Source organism: Octopus bimaculoides, chromosome 6 (genome assembly GCF_001194135.2).
Source record: "Octopus bimaculoides isolate UCB-OBI-ISO-001 chromosome 6, ASM119413v2, whole genome shotgun sequence".
In the NCBI taxonomy this organism is placed as follows: Eukaryota; Metazoa; Mollusca; class Cephalopoda; order Octopoda; family Octopodidae; genus Octopus; species Octopus bimaculoides.
In genome coordinates this window covers 5985779-6005074 of record NC_068986.1, presented here as the reverse complement: position 1 = coordinate 6005074, position 19296 = coordinate 5985779, and the positions used below count along the sequence as shown (strand labels likewise).

Here is a 19296-nt window from a genome sequence, read left to right as displayed (position 1 = left end):
ATATATATATATATATATAGCAACAAAGGGGAAAAGTCAGTAAAAAACCAGTTGCCCCTTAATATGATGATGTGAAAACATGTGAAGTAATGGTCACTGCATGGAGCTCACAACTTCATGCTCGTAAGGTTGTGTGTTTAATTTCTGGACCAGATGGCATGTTGCATCCTTGAGTACGGTTCTTCATTTTACATTGCTCCCAGTTACTCAGTTGAAATGAGTACCAGTTAGAGATACTGGCACATTACCCCCTCTCTCCCTCCAACTGTTGCATTCTGAATGTTCCACTAGGTAAGAGGTGAAAGGACCAAGAGTGTCTATGTGTGCTCATGACTACATAGTCATAGTCACCTATAACAATTAGGAAAAGCATCATACGTGGTACATAATACAGACTATGTCCAGTAGATACTGTATCTAGTATATTATATTTACTATGTCTGGTATATGTCTTGTATGCAATATATTATATATCTGGTATATAATAGATGTAAGAAAGGGGACCCCCACCCACCTTGGTCATGAATGACCATGGGATTACCTAGTCCAGGCAAGGTTGTTTATGGAAGACCAGCAGTCGCCCAGGCACACCAGCCTCCTCTCTCCACACCACTGATGTTACCCAAGGGAAAGGCAAAGGCCAATACAGCTTGGCGCCAGTGATGTTGCAACTCATTTCTACAGCTGAATGAAGTGGCTTGCTCAAGAACACAACACACAGCCCAGTCCAAGAATCGAACTCATTACTTCATGATTGTGAGCCCAATGCTCTAATCACTAATGTAGTATGCAACATATTGTATAACTGGTATATTATAGCACACCTAGCATAACATCACCATCAGCATTCTCCTCATCTACCATCTGTCTTCTATACCAGCATGGATTGGACAGTTTCATAGGATCCAATGCACTGGAGGACTGCATTGAGCTCTAATGTTTGCTTTGGTATGGTTTCTATGGCTAGAGACCCTTCCTGACACCATCTGCTTTATAGAATGTACTCAGTGCTTTTTTTTTCTGACACCAGCACTTGTGAGGTTGCCAAGTAACTCATGAAAAACTCCACTGGGGGTTTGTGCTGCTGAATCTTAAGCAGAATCATCATCATCATCATTTTTACATCTGCTCTCTTTGCTGGCATTTGGGTTGGATGGGTCAACATTCCTGGTCAGTTCTAACTGGATGTCACTGTCTCATAGACCAACACTTGTACATTTCATTTTGGTGTGGTTTCTACATCTAGATGCCCTTCATATCGCTAACCATTTTACATTTTATTGCAGCCCCAAAGAAGCCATCATTTCCATGAAAAGACAAGACAGAAGTATCCTCTTCACCCTACATCTTCTCTGTGTATTTGCCAACCACTTTACAGAGTGTACTAAGTGCATGTTATCATGGTGCCAGCACCAGAGAGGCTGCAAAGTCCTCAACAGGAACCTCTCAACCTTATGTTTTCTCTGTTACACTTGCTAACCACTCTACAAATTGCATCAGGGGCATTTTGTTGTGACAGTATTAAGATATTGATAAATGCATGTACAATTATGCATGCTAGGTTTGTTTCAAAATATTTTGTAGCAGATTTCTAATTGTCTTCAATAATTTCACTTTGTAAATTAGTGTAAATTAGTCAAGAAAAAGCAATACTGAGTAAAATCTTCCTCATATTTTTACAAGTAATTTCTTAACATCAACCCAACTTGAGACTACCACTGGTTCAACAATGCAGAATCGTCTGCTTTTAAAATGCTTATGTATTTAAATTAAATTCTTCCTTCATTATGTTATGTAAAACCTTTGATTAAGTTATGCTTAAAAGACCAATCAACAATGAGCTGAGCAAACATTTACTTGGTTGCTCAACCTGCTAGAAACAACAGCCAAATCTCCTTCAAAATCTCACATCTTGAAAAAGAGGTGAGATCGATGCATAGGACAATGTTGTTCTAGATTTTAAAAAAATAATAGAAAAATGAAATGGTCACGTCTAGAATGCTTTTAACCTGCTTAACCAAGTCTGATCTACAGCTAAACAACAACAGCAATATTTAATGAAACCCATGACCAATGCAATTTTGTTCATGAAAGTTACTAGTACTTTAATACATAAATGGTAGGTCGGTACTATTGTTGCCTTTCGTTTGCAATGTTTTCATATTCTGGCAAAAATATTTCTGACTTTTATCCCCATGACAATTAATGAAATTAAAAGAGAAAGTTTGGGAAGCAATCAACTGATGTGACTGACTGTCAGAAGTGCATGTGAATGCAATGGTCAGTTTCCAAACAAGACAATTGAGCTAATAATAATGATTTCTAACTTCAGTTGAATAGCATAGATTTTGTGGAAAAGGTATGATTTAATTGAACAGATTTGACTTTATCAACACCAATCACTTGATTTCAACTCAGAATGCAATAAGATATACTAATAAATGGTACAAGAGATTTGGTCCAACACTACCATTTCAGCTGATCACTGAGATGGTAATTATCTTTTTCGATTTCTGTTGTTTCAATACTTTTCCCAACATTGTGCCCGTGTATGTGCATGCATGCACATGCACACACACACACACACACACACACAGATAAAATACCACTCAAGGACACATTTCTTCATCATCATCATCGTCGTTTAACGTCTGCTTTCCATGCTAGCATGGGTTGGACGATTTGACTGAGGACTGGTGAAACCGGATGGCAACACCAGGTTCCAATCTGATTTGGCAGAGTTTCTACAGTTGGATGCCCTTCCTAACGCCAACCACTAAGAGAGTGTAGTGGGTGCTTTTACGTGTCACCCGCACGAAGGCCAGTCAGGCGGTACTGGCAACGGCCACACTCAAAATGGTGTATTTTATGTGCCACCTGCACAAGAGCCAGTCCAGGGGCACTGGCAACGATCTCACTCAAAAATCCTATGAAGGCCACAGGCGGTACTGGCAACGGCCACATTTCTTGCTGGCTCATATTGCCAGAAATAGGTAATATAAAACATAAAGTTCATTACCACAACAAGCAATTAAATCTATTTTTCTTTTCATTTCATAAAGTTAAAAACTTCAGTCAGTCAGTAACTACTGGAATTAGCCACATACACGAGCTTTCATAATTTACCTATTTTATCTAAAACCTGAGAAAAAAGTTGAACAGAAAAAGTCATTCTAACCAGGAAATGGACAAAAAATATGCAGCTTGCAGTGTTTATTGAGGCAGATATTACTAAATATCATTAGTCCTTCTCAGAATAAAAAGAGAATTTTCTCTGTATCAATAGAAGCCATAAAGCATTGTTTTATTGAATGGGGCAAGGTACAATGGAACTTGAAATGTTTTACAATTTAGTTACTATGTTATGACAAATGAAAAGATATTTACTGGGTCAATGGTTACATAACAGGATGGTAATAAAGTGGGAAGAGAGAGGATTTAGTCAAATGAATCAAAGCTTGTACATGAAAGGTAAAAATCACTCCAAGTGACACCTGAAAGCTTAATCTTTTGCTTTACCAAAAGACTTTCACTTAAAAGTTGAAAGGTTAGTTTTAGAATTTATTTTGAGGAAATATGTGTCTAGAGAACCATTCTTTTAGCTTATTTTAAGGAAGAAAAGGGATGATTGTGATTCAGTATGATAAATTAAGAGATGATTAAACTAATTAATCCCTTTACACAACAGTTAATGATTAACTCATGTAGATTGTGGAAACTAGACTACACTCTTCCCACAATCTAATAAATAAATAAGCATATATATATAGAGAGAGAGAGGTGGGGAGGGAGAGGTGAGTATGTATAAACGTTTTTTTCATTTTTCTCATAGAATTCAACAATGCCAGTTGAGAGAATTGATAACAATATTCAAAACAGATGTGTATATATTCCTGATAGTATTTGATGATAATACACAACCTGAACACATGTTTATATATTCAAGATAATGGTAACACTATTGAATTTATTCCTACTCATCAGCATTTGAAATATTGTATAGAGACCTGTTTCTGATGATACTTTCATATAACAGATACACTTGTTTCTTAAGTTAGTAGTCTACTAACACATTTTCTAACAGAAACAATCTAGATCTCTTACATTCCATGTAGCTAATGTAACTAGCACCAACTTTGAAAAATGTTATTCACTGACTTTTGTCTAGGATGTTTAGCTTTTTGTAAAGTTCATTTGTTCATTTTACGTCCATTTTCTATGCCAGCATAGTTTTAACAAATACTTATTTTGAGGCTGAATGTTCTTCATGTCGCCAACTCATACCTGCTTTTCAATAATGGAACACTTTTTTTTCAGTTAAACTTTGAAATGAAAAGCTCCAAGGCATAATATTCATCAGGAAAGTAAACACAACACAGTTTTTTTAGCTCAGGCAATATTACAGAAACCAAAAATGAGGTTAAAATCCTTCCAAGATTCAGACTGAGAATGTTAAAATAACCAAAGTTAGAACTATAAGTTAATCATTCTAATACTCAAACAATTCAGCTATCTCCACCTGTCTATTCAGCCAGGGTTTATACGTAACTCTTCTTCTGTTCTTGGTAATTCATAGCCTGCAAGATATCCTCTGTTCTTCCAATAAGCTATTAGGTTCTTGATATAGACAGCCAAAATTATAGGTAATATAACTACCAAGACAAGTGTCCTGTAATGCTGTAAATTTCCTGCTCACAATTAATTAGATTTTTTCTTTTTTCTTTTATTGTTTTTTGTTTTTTTTCAAGGCTTAGTCAGAGGAACAATGAATGACTCTTTTCAGAGCCTCTATAATGAATGTGAAGATGAGAGGAAGTCATTCTCAGACCAAGAGACCCAGTTAAATACTTGCAACAGAGTAGATTCGGTGAAAGGCATCCAATGGCCAAGTAATGGCATTAATCTAAGTGACAGATTAAGTCTACAACTATAAAGAAAAATAAAAACTGTTCTCTCCACTGGGCTTCCACACAGTTCCTATTTACCAAATTTTACTCACAAGGCTTTGGTCAATCCAAGGCTACAGTAGAGGACACTCGTCTAAAATACTGGAACATTGAAAATATTACAGTAGCACACACACATGCTGTACAATGCCAATATACTTACAAAGGAAACTTGTTAACAACATAGCCACCATACCTGCTCTCTGAAGCCAATCATTGAATTGTGAACCCTACTCTAGTAATGATTTGGTAATATTTGATCTAAATTTATTTCACTGTCTCAATAAGTGTCAATAGATGAATTTTAACACACCTTACACATTTCTTTTATCTTTCACTTGTTTCTGTCATTAGATTGCAGCCATGCTGGAGCACTACCTTGAAGAATTTTTTGTAGTCAAATGAATTGACACCAGTACTTATTTTTTTCTTTTTTGTTAAGCCTAGTACCTATTCTATCAGTATCATTTGCCAAACCACTAAGTTACAGGGACATAAACACACCAACACCAGCTGTCAACCACTAAGATACAGGGATGTAAACACACAAACACCAGTTGGTGAGAGCCAAACAAAGACACACATATACACACGTGCATGCACGATAGGCATCTTTACAGTCTGTCAGCCAAATCCACTCACAAGGCTCAGTCTGTCCAAAGTTGTAATAGAAGACACTCAACCCAGGTGCCACACAGTGGGGCTGAATCCAGAACCATGTGGTTGTGAATTAAGCTTCTTACCACACAGCCAGGCCTTCACTTTATGTAAATATGTAATAAGGAAGTCCTTTTACCATGAAAATACTGCAGTTATAACCGCTTTACACATATTTTTTGTCAATTTTCATGTAAAAAATATAATTTTTTTATTATTTATTTTGAATTTGTATATAAAGAAGAATAAGTACACAAATTATTTTGGATCGCTATGATTTATAATTAAGTTACTGATACAAAGGATAATTACTGCTAATTAATGATAGAAAATGGGAATAACATCATGAATGAAGTATTTCAGGTTAAAAATAAGAGACGGATACTTCAGAGAACAGTGAATGCATATTTTCCTTCAAATATATATTTACTAGACATCTCTGAACAAAAATATACGAGATAATATGTTAAGAAGTAAATACTCCTTACATATGTGTTTGTTTGTGCAAATACTACAGAGACATGATAAAATTTTAGCAAGCCAAATCCTTGAGCTGAATTTATTTCAGGTTTGAGTCATAATAACTTTTTCTTTGAACTTTTCGTATCTTGGGGAAAGAGATTCCCTGTCAAGTTGACCTAATATTAAAGAAAACAGTAGGATTTGATAAAAAAAAAAAAAAAAGAAACTAGAGATGGTTTGGGACAGCAATTGAGGATTATAAACACTTCAAAATCAGACAAATCTAACAATTTGCACATTATGTTTCATCTGACAAAAGCGTTGCCCTAAACATTAGACCTCTCTTCCTCACAGCAAATGAATTTACCAGTATACACCGCTTTTGAATTGTTTGACTTATCATCAAATCACTTCAGTAGATTTGAATTTCTTTTTTATTTCATGTTCACCACCAACAATACAAAAAATTACCAACAACATCATCAGAAAAATGGGGATGGAGAGGACAACAGTAGATGCTACAATGGAGAAGACATCACCTAAACAATTGCGTTCTATCTTTTAATCCATACAACATTTATCCCCAAAAGGCAGCCATAACTAAAAGGCCAGTGAAACAATAATATTCTATTGAGCCAAACATACAAACACTAATTTAAGTCTCATCGATTGAAAAAACTGAAACTGGCACTCCATCAGTCACAAGAACGTGGGTTCAATTGATCCAATCAACAGAACTGCCTGCTCGTGAAATTAATGGGCCACTGGCTGAACACTACACAAACATGCGTAGCCATAACATAGTTTTCAGGGAGACTGAATGTGAATGTGACACGGGATGTGACAAGGCTGGTCCTTTTGAATTGCTTTATACAACTCATTTTTGCCTGCTAAATGGACTGGAGCAACATAAAATACAGTGTTTTGCTCAAGGATACAATGTACCGCTGAGAATCAAACTCAGCACATTACAATTGTGAGCCAAATACCCTAACCACTAAGCCACATGCCTTCACTAGTCTCATCAATATTTTTTATTGGTTACTGCTACACAAAGCTGGCCCCGGTTGGTAGAACCGGTAGGACCTAACTGTTTTACAGACTTCCTGACTGTTGGCCGAAGTACAACTGGCAGGGTCTTTTTTATTGGCCATCCTACTGTTGGCTTCAGTATAACTGGCAAGATCTAACAGTTTGATTGACCATCTAACTGTTGGCACCAGTAAAACTAGTAGGGTCCGACTGTTCTATTAACCGACCGCCAGACAGCTGTCCTCAGTAAAACTAGCAAAACTAACTGACTGTTGACCCCAGTAAAAACTAACAGGATATAACGATGTGACTTCCAATCTCACTATCACCCCTAATAAAAACTGACAGGATCTAACTGCTTTATTAGCCACTCTACTCTTGGCCTCAATAAAATTGACAGGATCTGTTTTACTGACTGCCCTACTTCCAGTAAAAATTCAAGCAGGGTCTAAATAGTTTGATTGACCACCCAACTGTTGCCTCCAACAAAATTGGTATGGGCTGACTATTTTATGGACCAGCCACCTGTTGACCTCAGTAAAATTAGCAAGGTCTGTTTTATTGACCAGCCAACCATTGGACCCAGTTAAACTGACAGGATCTGATGAGGGAGGGGGTACTGACCACCTGATTATTGGCCCCAATAAAAACCGACATTTATTGACCTCTTGACTGTTAACACCACCTCCCTGAACTGACAGGATCTAACCAGCTTGATTGACCACCTGACTGTTGACCCCAGTAAAACTAACAGACTCTGTTTCACTGATGACCCCAGTGAAAGCTGGTAAGATCCAATTCTGTTTCACAGACTGACACATTTTGGCCCCTGTAAAACATAGACTGACCCATTTTGACCACTTCACTGATATATCCTGTAAAACTGGCAAGCTCTAATCAATTTACCAACCAAACAATAAAATATACAGATAAATTCAACTAACACGTGATAGATCCAGCAAGATGGATGTATGTGCTGCCTTCAGAACAGTTTGATCTGTTGGCTCCATACCACAGAAACCTTTGAACAATCACGGCAATTAACCAACTAACTACTATTTCATTCTCAAATTACCAATAAAATATTGTTAACAACTTGATAATAGCTAAAGAAGAATAAATGGATAGATAAGGAATAAAAATAATAGTCAAGGGATCATACACCCACAGCCTTCAAGGCCATTAATCTATTGAACATTTGATCATTTTAACATGGTTAACTTTTAAATGAGGATATAAGTATTGTATGAAGAGTATGGAATGGGAGAAGTATTGAAACATATGCACATACACACATACACAGACCAGTATTTGATTAAGTTAGAGTTTATAAATGGTAAATCATTATTCACTGAATTTGTTCAAATGAGGTTTCCCCAGCAAGATATAGAAAATTACAACAAAGAGACCAGTTTATTGTTTAAAGTAGAACTTCAAAGAATACAATCAATAACTAATGGTTAAGATGGTGGCAGTGGTGATGCTGGTGGTAGTGGGGAAAACAAATTCTGCAGCAGACAATGTTCAAAGGAGTAGAAGGATGAGGAGTAGAAGGATGAGGAGTAGAAGGATGAGGAGGAGGAGAATGTGGTGTTTGCAAGAGCTGGCTTCATTTTGAAGCAACTATGACAGAGTAGCTTGTATCCATGTGTACACTTTCATGTACACATGGATACATGTGTGTATGAATATGTGTATGTATAAAAGGAAATGAGAGGTTATGAAAGCTGTGCTTAAGTATAGGAACATGTGTATGTGCAATTTTGACTATACGAATATATGAGACTGTATGTGTATCGAGGAATGTATGTATACACTAGAATCTAAGAAGTGTGTGTGTGAGAGTATGCAGAGAAGATTGAGTGTGCATAGCACATGTACGCATCAAGGAGAATGCATGCATACAAGAAAATGTGCATGCATATATAGAGATTGTGTGTATATAGGAGAAAGTGTGGGTGTAGAGAATTGTGTATGTTTGTGTGTATGTATAGGAGGTTGTGTGAGTGTCTGTGTGTGTGTGTGTGTGTGTGTGTATGTGTGTGTGCTTGTGTAAGATCCCAAGTTTACTAGTGTGTCAAAGACAGAGTACACGTCCATGCTTAGTTTGGTGAGGGGTGTGAATTTAAATGAGTGGATTTGTGTGCATGTGTATATGCATGTTGGTAGGTAAGTATATTTGCATATGTGTGTGTGAGTGTATTTGTGTGTTTAGGTAGCTGTGTGCATTCATGTGTTTACATACGTCTAGTTGGGTATGCATGTGTCTCCGTATCTCTAGGCAGGGAATGTGCATGCATATATTTAGGCAGATGGGTAAGTGCATGTGCACATAATTAGGTGAGCTGACAGTGGGGTGCATGCAGTGATGTTTGCGCATGTGCATGTATACAGTTAGGTTTATGTTCAAGTCTGTGTTTAGGTTGTGTGTGTTTAAGTGTGTATGAATGATTATTTGTGTGTGTATGTATGTGTGCATGAACGAATAATTGTGTACATGAAAGTAATGCACATATAAAGTGTGTGTGTGTGTGTGTGTGTGTGTGTGCACTCACGTGCGCACGCATGTACCCTTGCAGTAACAGTAAATATGGACACATTTCGAAGACAAGCAGAAAATATTTTAAGCAAATATTTGTGTTTTATGATTGAGTAGATACATATAATATACACAAACCTGCATCCCCGCCCCATCAAATCATAGCTTCTTTATCCATGCTATGGGTCTACAAATCCTTCACATAAATCATACGTTTTACTAATACATTTTATTCACATAAATCATCCACTGATTACCCATTTTATGGATGTATAAGTCCACCATATAAATCATACATACACTGGTTAATATTTATAGGAAGCAAATTGGCAGAATCATTAGACTGTTGGATAGAATGCCTTGCAGTATGTGTTCTGACACTTGGGGCTCTGAGTTCAAATCCTGTCAAGGTCAACTATGCCTTTCATAAACAGACAGACAGACAAATATAGATACATCAGCATTTTATGTCCAATTTCCATGCTGGCATAGGCTGGACATGTTGCCACTGTCTGAGACAGCACATATTCAGAGGTATTGGTCACCTAGATGGATCAGAAGACCACAACACATGCATTTCCTATTTAGCTTCCTTTCTATGGCTAGGTTCCCTTCTTGACACAAGCCCTATTACAGAGTAAACTGGTTAGTTTTTTTCCTATACCCACCAACCAGCACTAGTGAGGTTGTCATGTTCTCAACATAACTAAAGGCTCTTCTCAACCCCACTCTTTACAGAGTGTATTAAGCCTTTTTTTATGACACAAGCACTAATGAGGTAACCAAAGCCTTGATAAGACCAAGAATCTTCCTGGCCCCATGTCACTAACCAACTATTTTACAGAGTGTTCTGAGTGGATTTATAATGTCACCAATAATAGTGGAGATGTTATGTATACTGAAAATTCTGAATCCTTAGAATTCTATAAAAACAGAGGGAGAACAATGTGAGGGTGAAAGAGGAGGATAGACTTACAGTAATAGAATTGGATAAATGGTGGACATTGATAATAGATGGTCCAGAAAGGGTAACAAGTGTATGAGGGGCAATGGTACGTATAACTCAAGATAGGTGAGACAACTAGGGTGATAGAGGGGTAAGTGAGAAGCATGAGTGAAAGAAGCATAGATACACTACCCCACACACTTACACACAAATATTATTTCTATTATCCCTATTTAAAAAGCAGGGAGCCAGCAGAATTGTAAGCATGCCAGGCAAAATCCTTAGAGGCATTTCATCCATCCTTACATTCTGAATTCAAATTCTGCTGAGGTCAACTTTGTCTTTCATTCTTTCAGGGTTGATAAAATAAGGACCAGTTGAGTACTGGGGTTGATGTAATCAACTTGACCCCTTCCTCACAAATTTCAGGCCTTGTGCTAAAATTTGAAACCATTATTATTAAAGTGGCAAGCTAGCTGAATCAGTCAAGTGCCGACAAAATCTGCCTCAAATAAACTCTGTCCAACTCATGCAAGCATAAAAGGGTGAATGTTAAATGATGATATGTTTGTTTGTCAAAACAATTCATTTTCATATTGAATAAACTACTCAATCGCTCAGCAAATAGAGTTTTATAAATATATATATTAGCTTTACAATTTTATAAATCTGTTTTGACCATTATGGTTAGGCCATAAAGGCTGCAACAGATTTATAAAACTATGCTAATTATTAATAAAGAAATAAACCATACATATATGCACATGTATAAACATATGTAAATACTAGTTAACATCCATCCATGTATGGTCTATGCACATGTGTGTGTATGTGTACATATATATATATACACACACACACACAATCACACCATACATTATTCATTATATAATGTACTGAAACAGACAGTTATATAATCTTTTACACCAATAAGAATATGCAGATATTTTTGTATATAATACTTGCTGAAGCACGTCAAGCATTGGTTAAACACAAATAAGAATACAAATGTATATACTCACACACACACATATACACAGAGATTCACACACACTTTTGAAACAGCATGAAATTAACAGTTGTAGCAACATTGCAATAAACAGACGTGCATACACTGTAACATAAGCACTCACATGCATGTGAGCAAATACACAAAAGACACCATCTGCTTCAACATACATCATGCTTTAATTCACACACACACACACACACACACACACACACACACACACACAGAGCAACACCAGTATATATTGTAAAGCTTCTGTTAATGCATAAACACACAGAAAAGTATACAGGCACTTCAAATGAATACATTATAACTGAAAGGTTCTGATTTCTAGTACTCAGAGTTACTCATTTCCAAGCCTTATTTTTATGTTCTGTTTAAAATTCAAACTTTCACTTCAGACTTCAAAAAATATTCACAACGGCTCAGTTTAGCAGCTGATGACTGCAAATGAGTAACTCTAAGTGTTGGAAATTAAAGCCTTTCAGTTATAATGTATAAAAGAATACTCTGCATTTGTACTGAGCCCTATAATTTATCTTTATATAATTTTACCGACTGTCACTGAAATTTTTACCAAACATTCTTTATATAACCCAAACTTCTTGAAATGTCTAGATAGTGTTCCTGTATGATATATTGTCAACATCAAGGGCCCCAGTTATGGGTTAAATAACAGACGATGGTCTTTAGACTAAAGCATACAGGATGCAGAACAGAGATGGCTTCTAAGCAATGCTCTGTCACATTAACCAATACCTCTGCCTAAAGGTTAAATAGGCTCTGTGACTCAAGGGTAATCTTGGAAAAGTAGGAGACTAGCAGATTCAACTGGTGGAAGGAAACTACTGCTGTACCTTTTCTAAAAAACAATCCAGAATCTTCAGACTTTGGTATGAAAGTTCATGATTACCAATGACTACATGCATGGCACCTGAATAGAAGGGATAATGCATAATTGCTTTTATAAACTGGAATATTCAGCATCCAAAACAGCTTGCAATGCCCTGACGTTGGCTTTATATAATTTTCCCGACTGTCACTGATATTTTGATCAAACAAATATCCTATTTCAAAGCAAAAGTATTTGTAATGCCTCAATGGTGTCTCTAAATCAGTGGTTCTCAACCATTTTTTTAATCTATGGACTCATTTGATTCTTATTTCACTCATGTAGATCCCCATAGCCATTTGATGTTTAAAAAAAATCCCATTATATTTTCATAATCGAATATTATTGGGAATTTTATTAAAAAATTGTTAAAATATTTTGCATAATGTAAATGTATAAGCAGTTTATTTACACAGAAATTTTAACAACAAAATCTTATATGGACCTCCAAGGGTCATATAGATACCAGTTGAGAACCCCTGCTCTAAATAATTTTACTAGATATCCTTTCTACAATAAGCCTGAAATTATGTGGGGAGGGGGATAGTTGATTTTGTTGCCCTTAGTACTTGACTTGCACTAATTTTATCAACCCTGAAAGAATGAGAGGTAAAGTTGATCTCAGCAGAATTTGAATTCAGAACATAAATGCCACTGCAATTTTAACCAAACATTTTCTATGTAACCAAAACTACTTGCAGTGCTTAGATGATAGTGTCTATATAATTTTACCAACTGTCACTAAAACTTTGACCTTGTATAGGTGTATTTACAAACAGACAGTCTACAACAAAAACTACTTTATCACATATTACTTCCTACGATAGCTGAGGAAAAACATTCTACCCTGTATTTTTTTTTTTGTTTTAAATAGTATCAGCTAAGACATGTAACATGTCTATTATATTTATAAATGTAAAATAAAAGAAAATACAAAGTTAAAACATTTTGGCATAAGTTCTGAAAACTGAAAGTGTGGCCACCAGAACATATAGCATACAAAACTAAGTACGGGTGTATTTAGAAACTGGCAGAGATAAAATAAAGATAGGGTGGGGGAAGGGGAAAGAGGTTAAGATATAGGAAAACCAACAACAAAAGAAAGCAGGTACATAAATAAATTTGGTGATTTAGGTAAAATAATAGGTAGCTAGGTCAACAGAATACAGTGGAAATTAGTTACTGAATAAAATAAAACTGTTAAGAATTTTGGCGTTGATGGAGTGCCAAGGAATCTCACCAACGCACTACACATCAAGCACAGTAGAAATAAGCAATACATTTATGGTACAGAATTGTCCAGACTGGCATGTCTTAGTTTATTTTCATCTGATATTATATTGGTAAAAGGTAAAGGCATTTACATGGCTACCTTAGCCATCGGTTCTTGTATGTCAATAAATAGTATTGAATAGCATGGATCAGTCACTGTTGTGCATGCACACACTCACAGAAACTTACTCATGTAATGTGTCAAGAAACACGAAACTTTACTATCATGTTAGAGATTCCTAAGTACAGAGAGGGGGGTGCATGAGAGAGAATGAGTACATATGTGCATCAGAGAGAGAGACTGACAGTGAGAGAGAGACTGACAGTGTGTGTGAGAGAGAGAGAGAGAGAGAGAGAGAGACTGACAGTGAGAGAGAGAGAGAATGAGGATGTGAGTGTGAAGGAGAAAGAGCGAATGAGTATATGTATGTGAAAGTATGCATGCGTGTATGCAAACATGTATGAGAAAGCGGGAATAAATGTATATGAGAGAGAGAGAGAGAGAGAGAGAGAGAGAATGAATGCATATAAGATACAGAATGTGTATGTATGAGTATGTGTGTGTGTGTGTATGTGTGTGTGTATGTGCATGCATGTGTGTGTGTGTGTGTGTGTGTGTGTGTGTGTGTGTGTGTGCATGCATGTGTGTGTGTGTACGTGCATGGAAGTGGAATTGACTGGAGATATAGAGGAAAAAATTACATGCAATTTTTTCATGTCTTTAGCTGTTATATTTCAAAATTCTGTGGCGAACAAACAGATAAAAGATATTTTGGAAGTATTTAGCTCTCAATGTTTAAATATTTTGTATGTAATTCTAACATTTTTACTGAACAGTATCTACAGAATAAATTGTTTTAACCTGCCTGATCACTACCATTAAAGATGTTGATGTTACAATAAAAAAAAAATCACCATATTTCATCATAACCCTAAAACTAATGTCCAGTGAGTGATCTTTAAACATTTTCTATAATTTTGCTTGCTATATTAGAAAATGTGAAGGCACATGGTCAAGTAATTTAGAGTGTTGGGTTCATAATCAATAGATAGTGGGTTCAATTCTTGAATCAGGTCTTGCATTGTTTTCTTGAGCTAGGTGCTTCATTTTATGTTACTTTAATAAACTTACCAAAATGAGTGCCAGTTACACCTGGCGGCTAACTCTGCAATAGATTGGCATTCTTCTAAAGAAGTGTCTTGTATTCTCAGCTTAAATACTTTCAAAATCTGGACAAGCTCCAATCTCATGGGCCTAAGCAGAGATGTTATATGACATGAAAACATTTAATTTTTTTTTTTAATGATATTAACACTAAGTAATTGCTTGATTACAATTGTTGTTGTTGGCACTCCGTCGCTTACGACGTCAAGGGTTCCAGTTGATCCGATCAACGGAACAGCCTGCTCATGAAATTAACATGCAAGTGGCTGAGCACTCCACAGACACGTGTACCCTTAATGTAGTTCTTGGGGATATTCAGCGTGACACAGTGTGACAAGGCTGACCCTTTGAATTACAGGCACAACAGAAGCAGGAAGAAAGAGTGAGAGTAAGTTGTAGTGAAAGAGTACAGCAGGGTTCACCACCACCCCCTGCCGGAGCCTCGTGGAGCTTTAGGTATTTTTACTCAATAAACACTGACAATGCCTGGTCTGGGAATCGAAACCGCGAGTCCGCTGCCCTAACCACTGGGCCATTGCGCCTCCTTGATTACAATATCAAGTATTTAACTCGCAGATTTTGGAAAATGGTAGTGGGAATGGAAAAATAAAATACCGACATATTTTTTTACATGTGAGTATGCTCTATGAAACAATACATTTTTGTGTGGCAAATAGTTTGTATTAATGGTAAATTCTTCTCTTAACATTCACAGGTTTATTATGCTATTTTGTTGAAAAGATAGACATCATATCATCATTTTATCTTTCATTCTTTGTTGCTAACATAGTTTATACAATAAGCCAAGACTTCCAAAGTCATAAGATTTAGTAGATATAAAAAAAATTAACAGCAGAATAAATAGGATTAACTTTTGACTTGTTACAGTCTTTATAAATTTTACAAAATATTTCTTACAAAATAAAAAAAAGTTAAAAGTTATGAGGGTAGTGTAGTTCTAATGAAAATTAGAATAATCAATAAAATATTGATTTCCAATTTTGACACAAGGCCAGAAATTTCGGGGGGAAGGCGGCGGCAAGTCAATTGCATTGACTCCAGTACTCAATTGGTATTTTATTGCCCCCCAAAGGACAAAAGTCAAAGTTGACCTCAGCAGAATTTGAACTCAGAATATAAAACATTTCTATAATTACTCTCCACTCCAATTATGAAGAAAAGAGAGGATGAAACCGATAAACTGTCCACCACTCCGAAAAGATACAAAAGATATGTGGCCCATATGACATCAGGACAGTATTCAAAAGTAATACAACACTTTGCAAATATCTCCTTTGAGTAAAACCACCAATAGAAGAGAATATGACCAAGAACTGTGTGTACTCCAGCTGTGGTAGGTTATACAAAGGCCAAACATACCGCCCCCTCAAAATAAGGGTAGAGGGGCATCGCAAAGCTGTGACACAGAGGGATATTGATAAATCAGGTATAGCTGATCATGTATGGAAAAATGGGGACCACCTCCCCCTGTGGGATGAAGTTAAAATAAGACAGAGAACAACACTGGAAACTACAAAAACTAAAAGAAGCAGCACATATGCTAGGACACAACAACCTCCTAAGCAGACCAAGTGCAGATATGAACAGCAAATGGGAACCGGTATTGAGGAAGGATAGGAGAATATGAGATTTATAAGCCCTAAAATTCACTCCATAACTGCCCACGGGCATATGGTGTAGTGGTTAAGAGCACGGGCTACTAACCTCAAGATTCCAAGTTCGATTCCAGGCAGTGACCTGAATAAAAATAATAATAATAATAATAATAATAACATTGAAAAATACCTTGGGAATGAGAACTCAGGTTCGAAATTTCCCCAAGACACCTGATGAAGGCTGGAGGGTATATCAATCGAAAAGTCAATTGTAAATAATGTAAATAATGTTCAAAATATAAAGATGAACAAAATGCCACTAGATACTTCGTCCAGCATGCTAACAATTTAGCCATCTTGCTGCCTTAATGATCAATAAAATATCAAGATAAACAACAAAACAACCAATCCATTGAGACCAAATTGTTAAGTTCAGTCTCTTGGATTGATTATGTTAATGTCAATCAATGTAATAACAATGTTTGACCTAACTTGGTAAAGATTCAAAGGATGGTATTAATATTGCTACTGTTGAGGCAATCATCAAGCAGAAATATCTAAAAATCGATAACCACTTTTGGTCACCAAGGAAACTAGTTGATTACAATGAAAAATACATTGGCCACAAAGAAGATGCAGGTGAAATGCAGCTGATATTAACATGTTGTAAGTCTAGGACTTGTTGTGATGGGTCAATAGTCTTAAATACAGTGTGAGATTTTGACGGTAGAAAGCCAAAGTGTCACACATATACACCATGCACAGTAAAGAAAAAGAAAAACAAGATTTTTTTGGTACAGAACTGTCTAGACATATTTCTTATTTTACCTTCATCTGACAATGTATTGGTAAAAGGTAAAGACATTTACCTGGCCACCTTAGTTATGCGTGCTCATTTATGAATAGACTTTAGGAGATAGCAAGGACTACCATTGCATTCACATGCACACAAAACATGACTTTGTGCAAACGGAGGTTATACTGTCATTGGTGATAGCATAGGCAGTATAGATCACTAAAAGTGCTTAGAGGACAACTACCCTTGTTTGCAACAAGGACATTTAGAGATATGTCCTTGCTGCAGCTGCATGGTATATGTAACAGAAATGCTATGACATCTTGAAAATGCTTGATAATGAAGTAGAAAATTTATTACATATATTACTGATCTCAGGGATCAACTGAGCTTAAGTCAGCTAAGATGGCATCAGTTACAAATTGTGAGAGCATGAATATGCAATGAGGATGAATGATGAAAAATTGATGAAGAGTTGTCAGTTTGAGTGGATGGAAGTTAAAAAAACCTCCAGCATAGAATGAAATGGTTAGAGTGAAGGATACAGAGCAAAAAAAAAAAGTGTAAGGCAATTTAATACACCTCCTTCAATCATGTGTTATTTCAAATGTGGATGGTTGCCTACTAGACATTAAACTAAAACAACTCATAAAAGAAGGATTGGAGTGAAACATTTAGAAAAGAAGAAAATATGAATGAGAGTCCATGATCATGTCTATTGTTCTAGTCTTATTACAATTGTTTAGTAATAACATATGATCAACCCAATAGTCATCCAACCCACTGCATTGTCTTTTTTTTAATGCTCTCAACATGTATTTATTTAAATACATTGTTTACTTCTTTGCCCTTTGATGACATTCATCATGTATTTATCTTGTTAATGTTATTTCATTGTTTCATTGTTGTAATTTTATATTGATGCTGTTCCTACAATCAAAAATTAATATATATCTTCAAAAATAAATGAAAATGCTGTCGGATCATTATCAATCAACATTAGCATGGAGTCATATCATTGAATGTAGTCCTATAAAAATAATGTATGCACATGAATGTGTAGACATTGTTATTTTCTGCTGGAATGAATCCAGCATGTCAGAATTTTTTTTTTACATAAAACAGTTCATATGAGATTAAGATGAAGATGAATATATTCTATTTAATTAATATAGCTAAAAAAATGAGAAACTAAACTAAAAAGACATTAAATATGCTTTAAGGTTTATCTGTATAAATTTCAATAGCTGTAACCTTATGTTGCTCTGGACTTAAGAGTTCTTTCAGTTAAAGCTTTTATTATTTTTTCTTTTATGAAAATGGCAAGAAAGTATCCTATTGAACAAATAAGCTTTACACTGTGTATGAACCAACTTCCCTTTTTGATTAAGATACACTAACTGTAGTAATATGATATAAAGTACATGACCAGGCATTCAGGCTCTTGTAGTTGAACATCATAACACAATCATAACACAATGTTGCTTCAAAGATATTTGGAGACAGGCAGACAAAAATAAACAAAAAAAGCAGACAAGTGTATATCACTCACCTCCACAACAGCGGGAGGTTGCTTGGGATTTTCCAGCATTTTCTGAAGAAGAGAAAGAAAAAAGAAGATAAAAAATGTAATAAACATTACTAAATAAACAATGATAAATTATAAGCAAATACAAGACAAGAAATAAATATTCCTAGAAAGAGAAAGGAAATAGCAGCATTACAATAATATTAACAAAATAAACCTGAAACTTGAATTAACAATAAAGTCTGTATCAATATAATTATCTTTTTTTTTAATGTTTTTTTGCAATAATATAAATCATGCCTGTGCTGCTGTCTCAAAAAGTAAACTTTAGAATCAGTGATTTATCAATTGATTTAATCTATTGCGTGTGTGTATATATGTGTATGTATATATATATATATATATATTTTTTTTTTTTTTTTTTTTTTTTTTTTTT

The 19296-nt window shown here is 35.6% G+C and overlaps 1 protein-coding gene across 1 annotated transcript in view; it reads right to left on the bottom strand.

Annotated features, from left to right (window-relative positions):
• Positions 1 to 19296, bottom strand: part of LOC106877040 (protein phosphatase 1 regulatory subunit 14B-like) — a 178217-nt gene that overhangs the window by 20686 nt on the left and 138235 nt on the right. The window contains exon 3 of the mRNA XM_052968586.1: positions 18885 to 18926. Within this exon, the coding sequence (XP_052824546.1) occupies positions 18885 to 18926 (42 nt within the window). The remainder of the gene's footprint in view (positions 1 to 18884; positions 18927 to 19296) is intronic.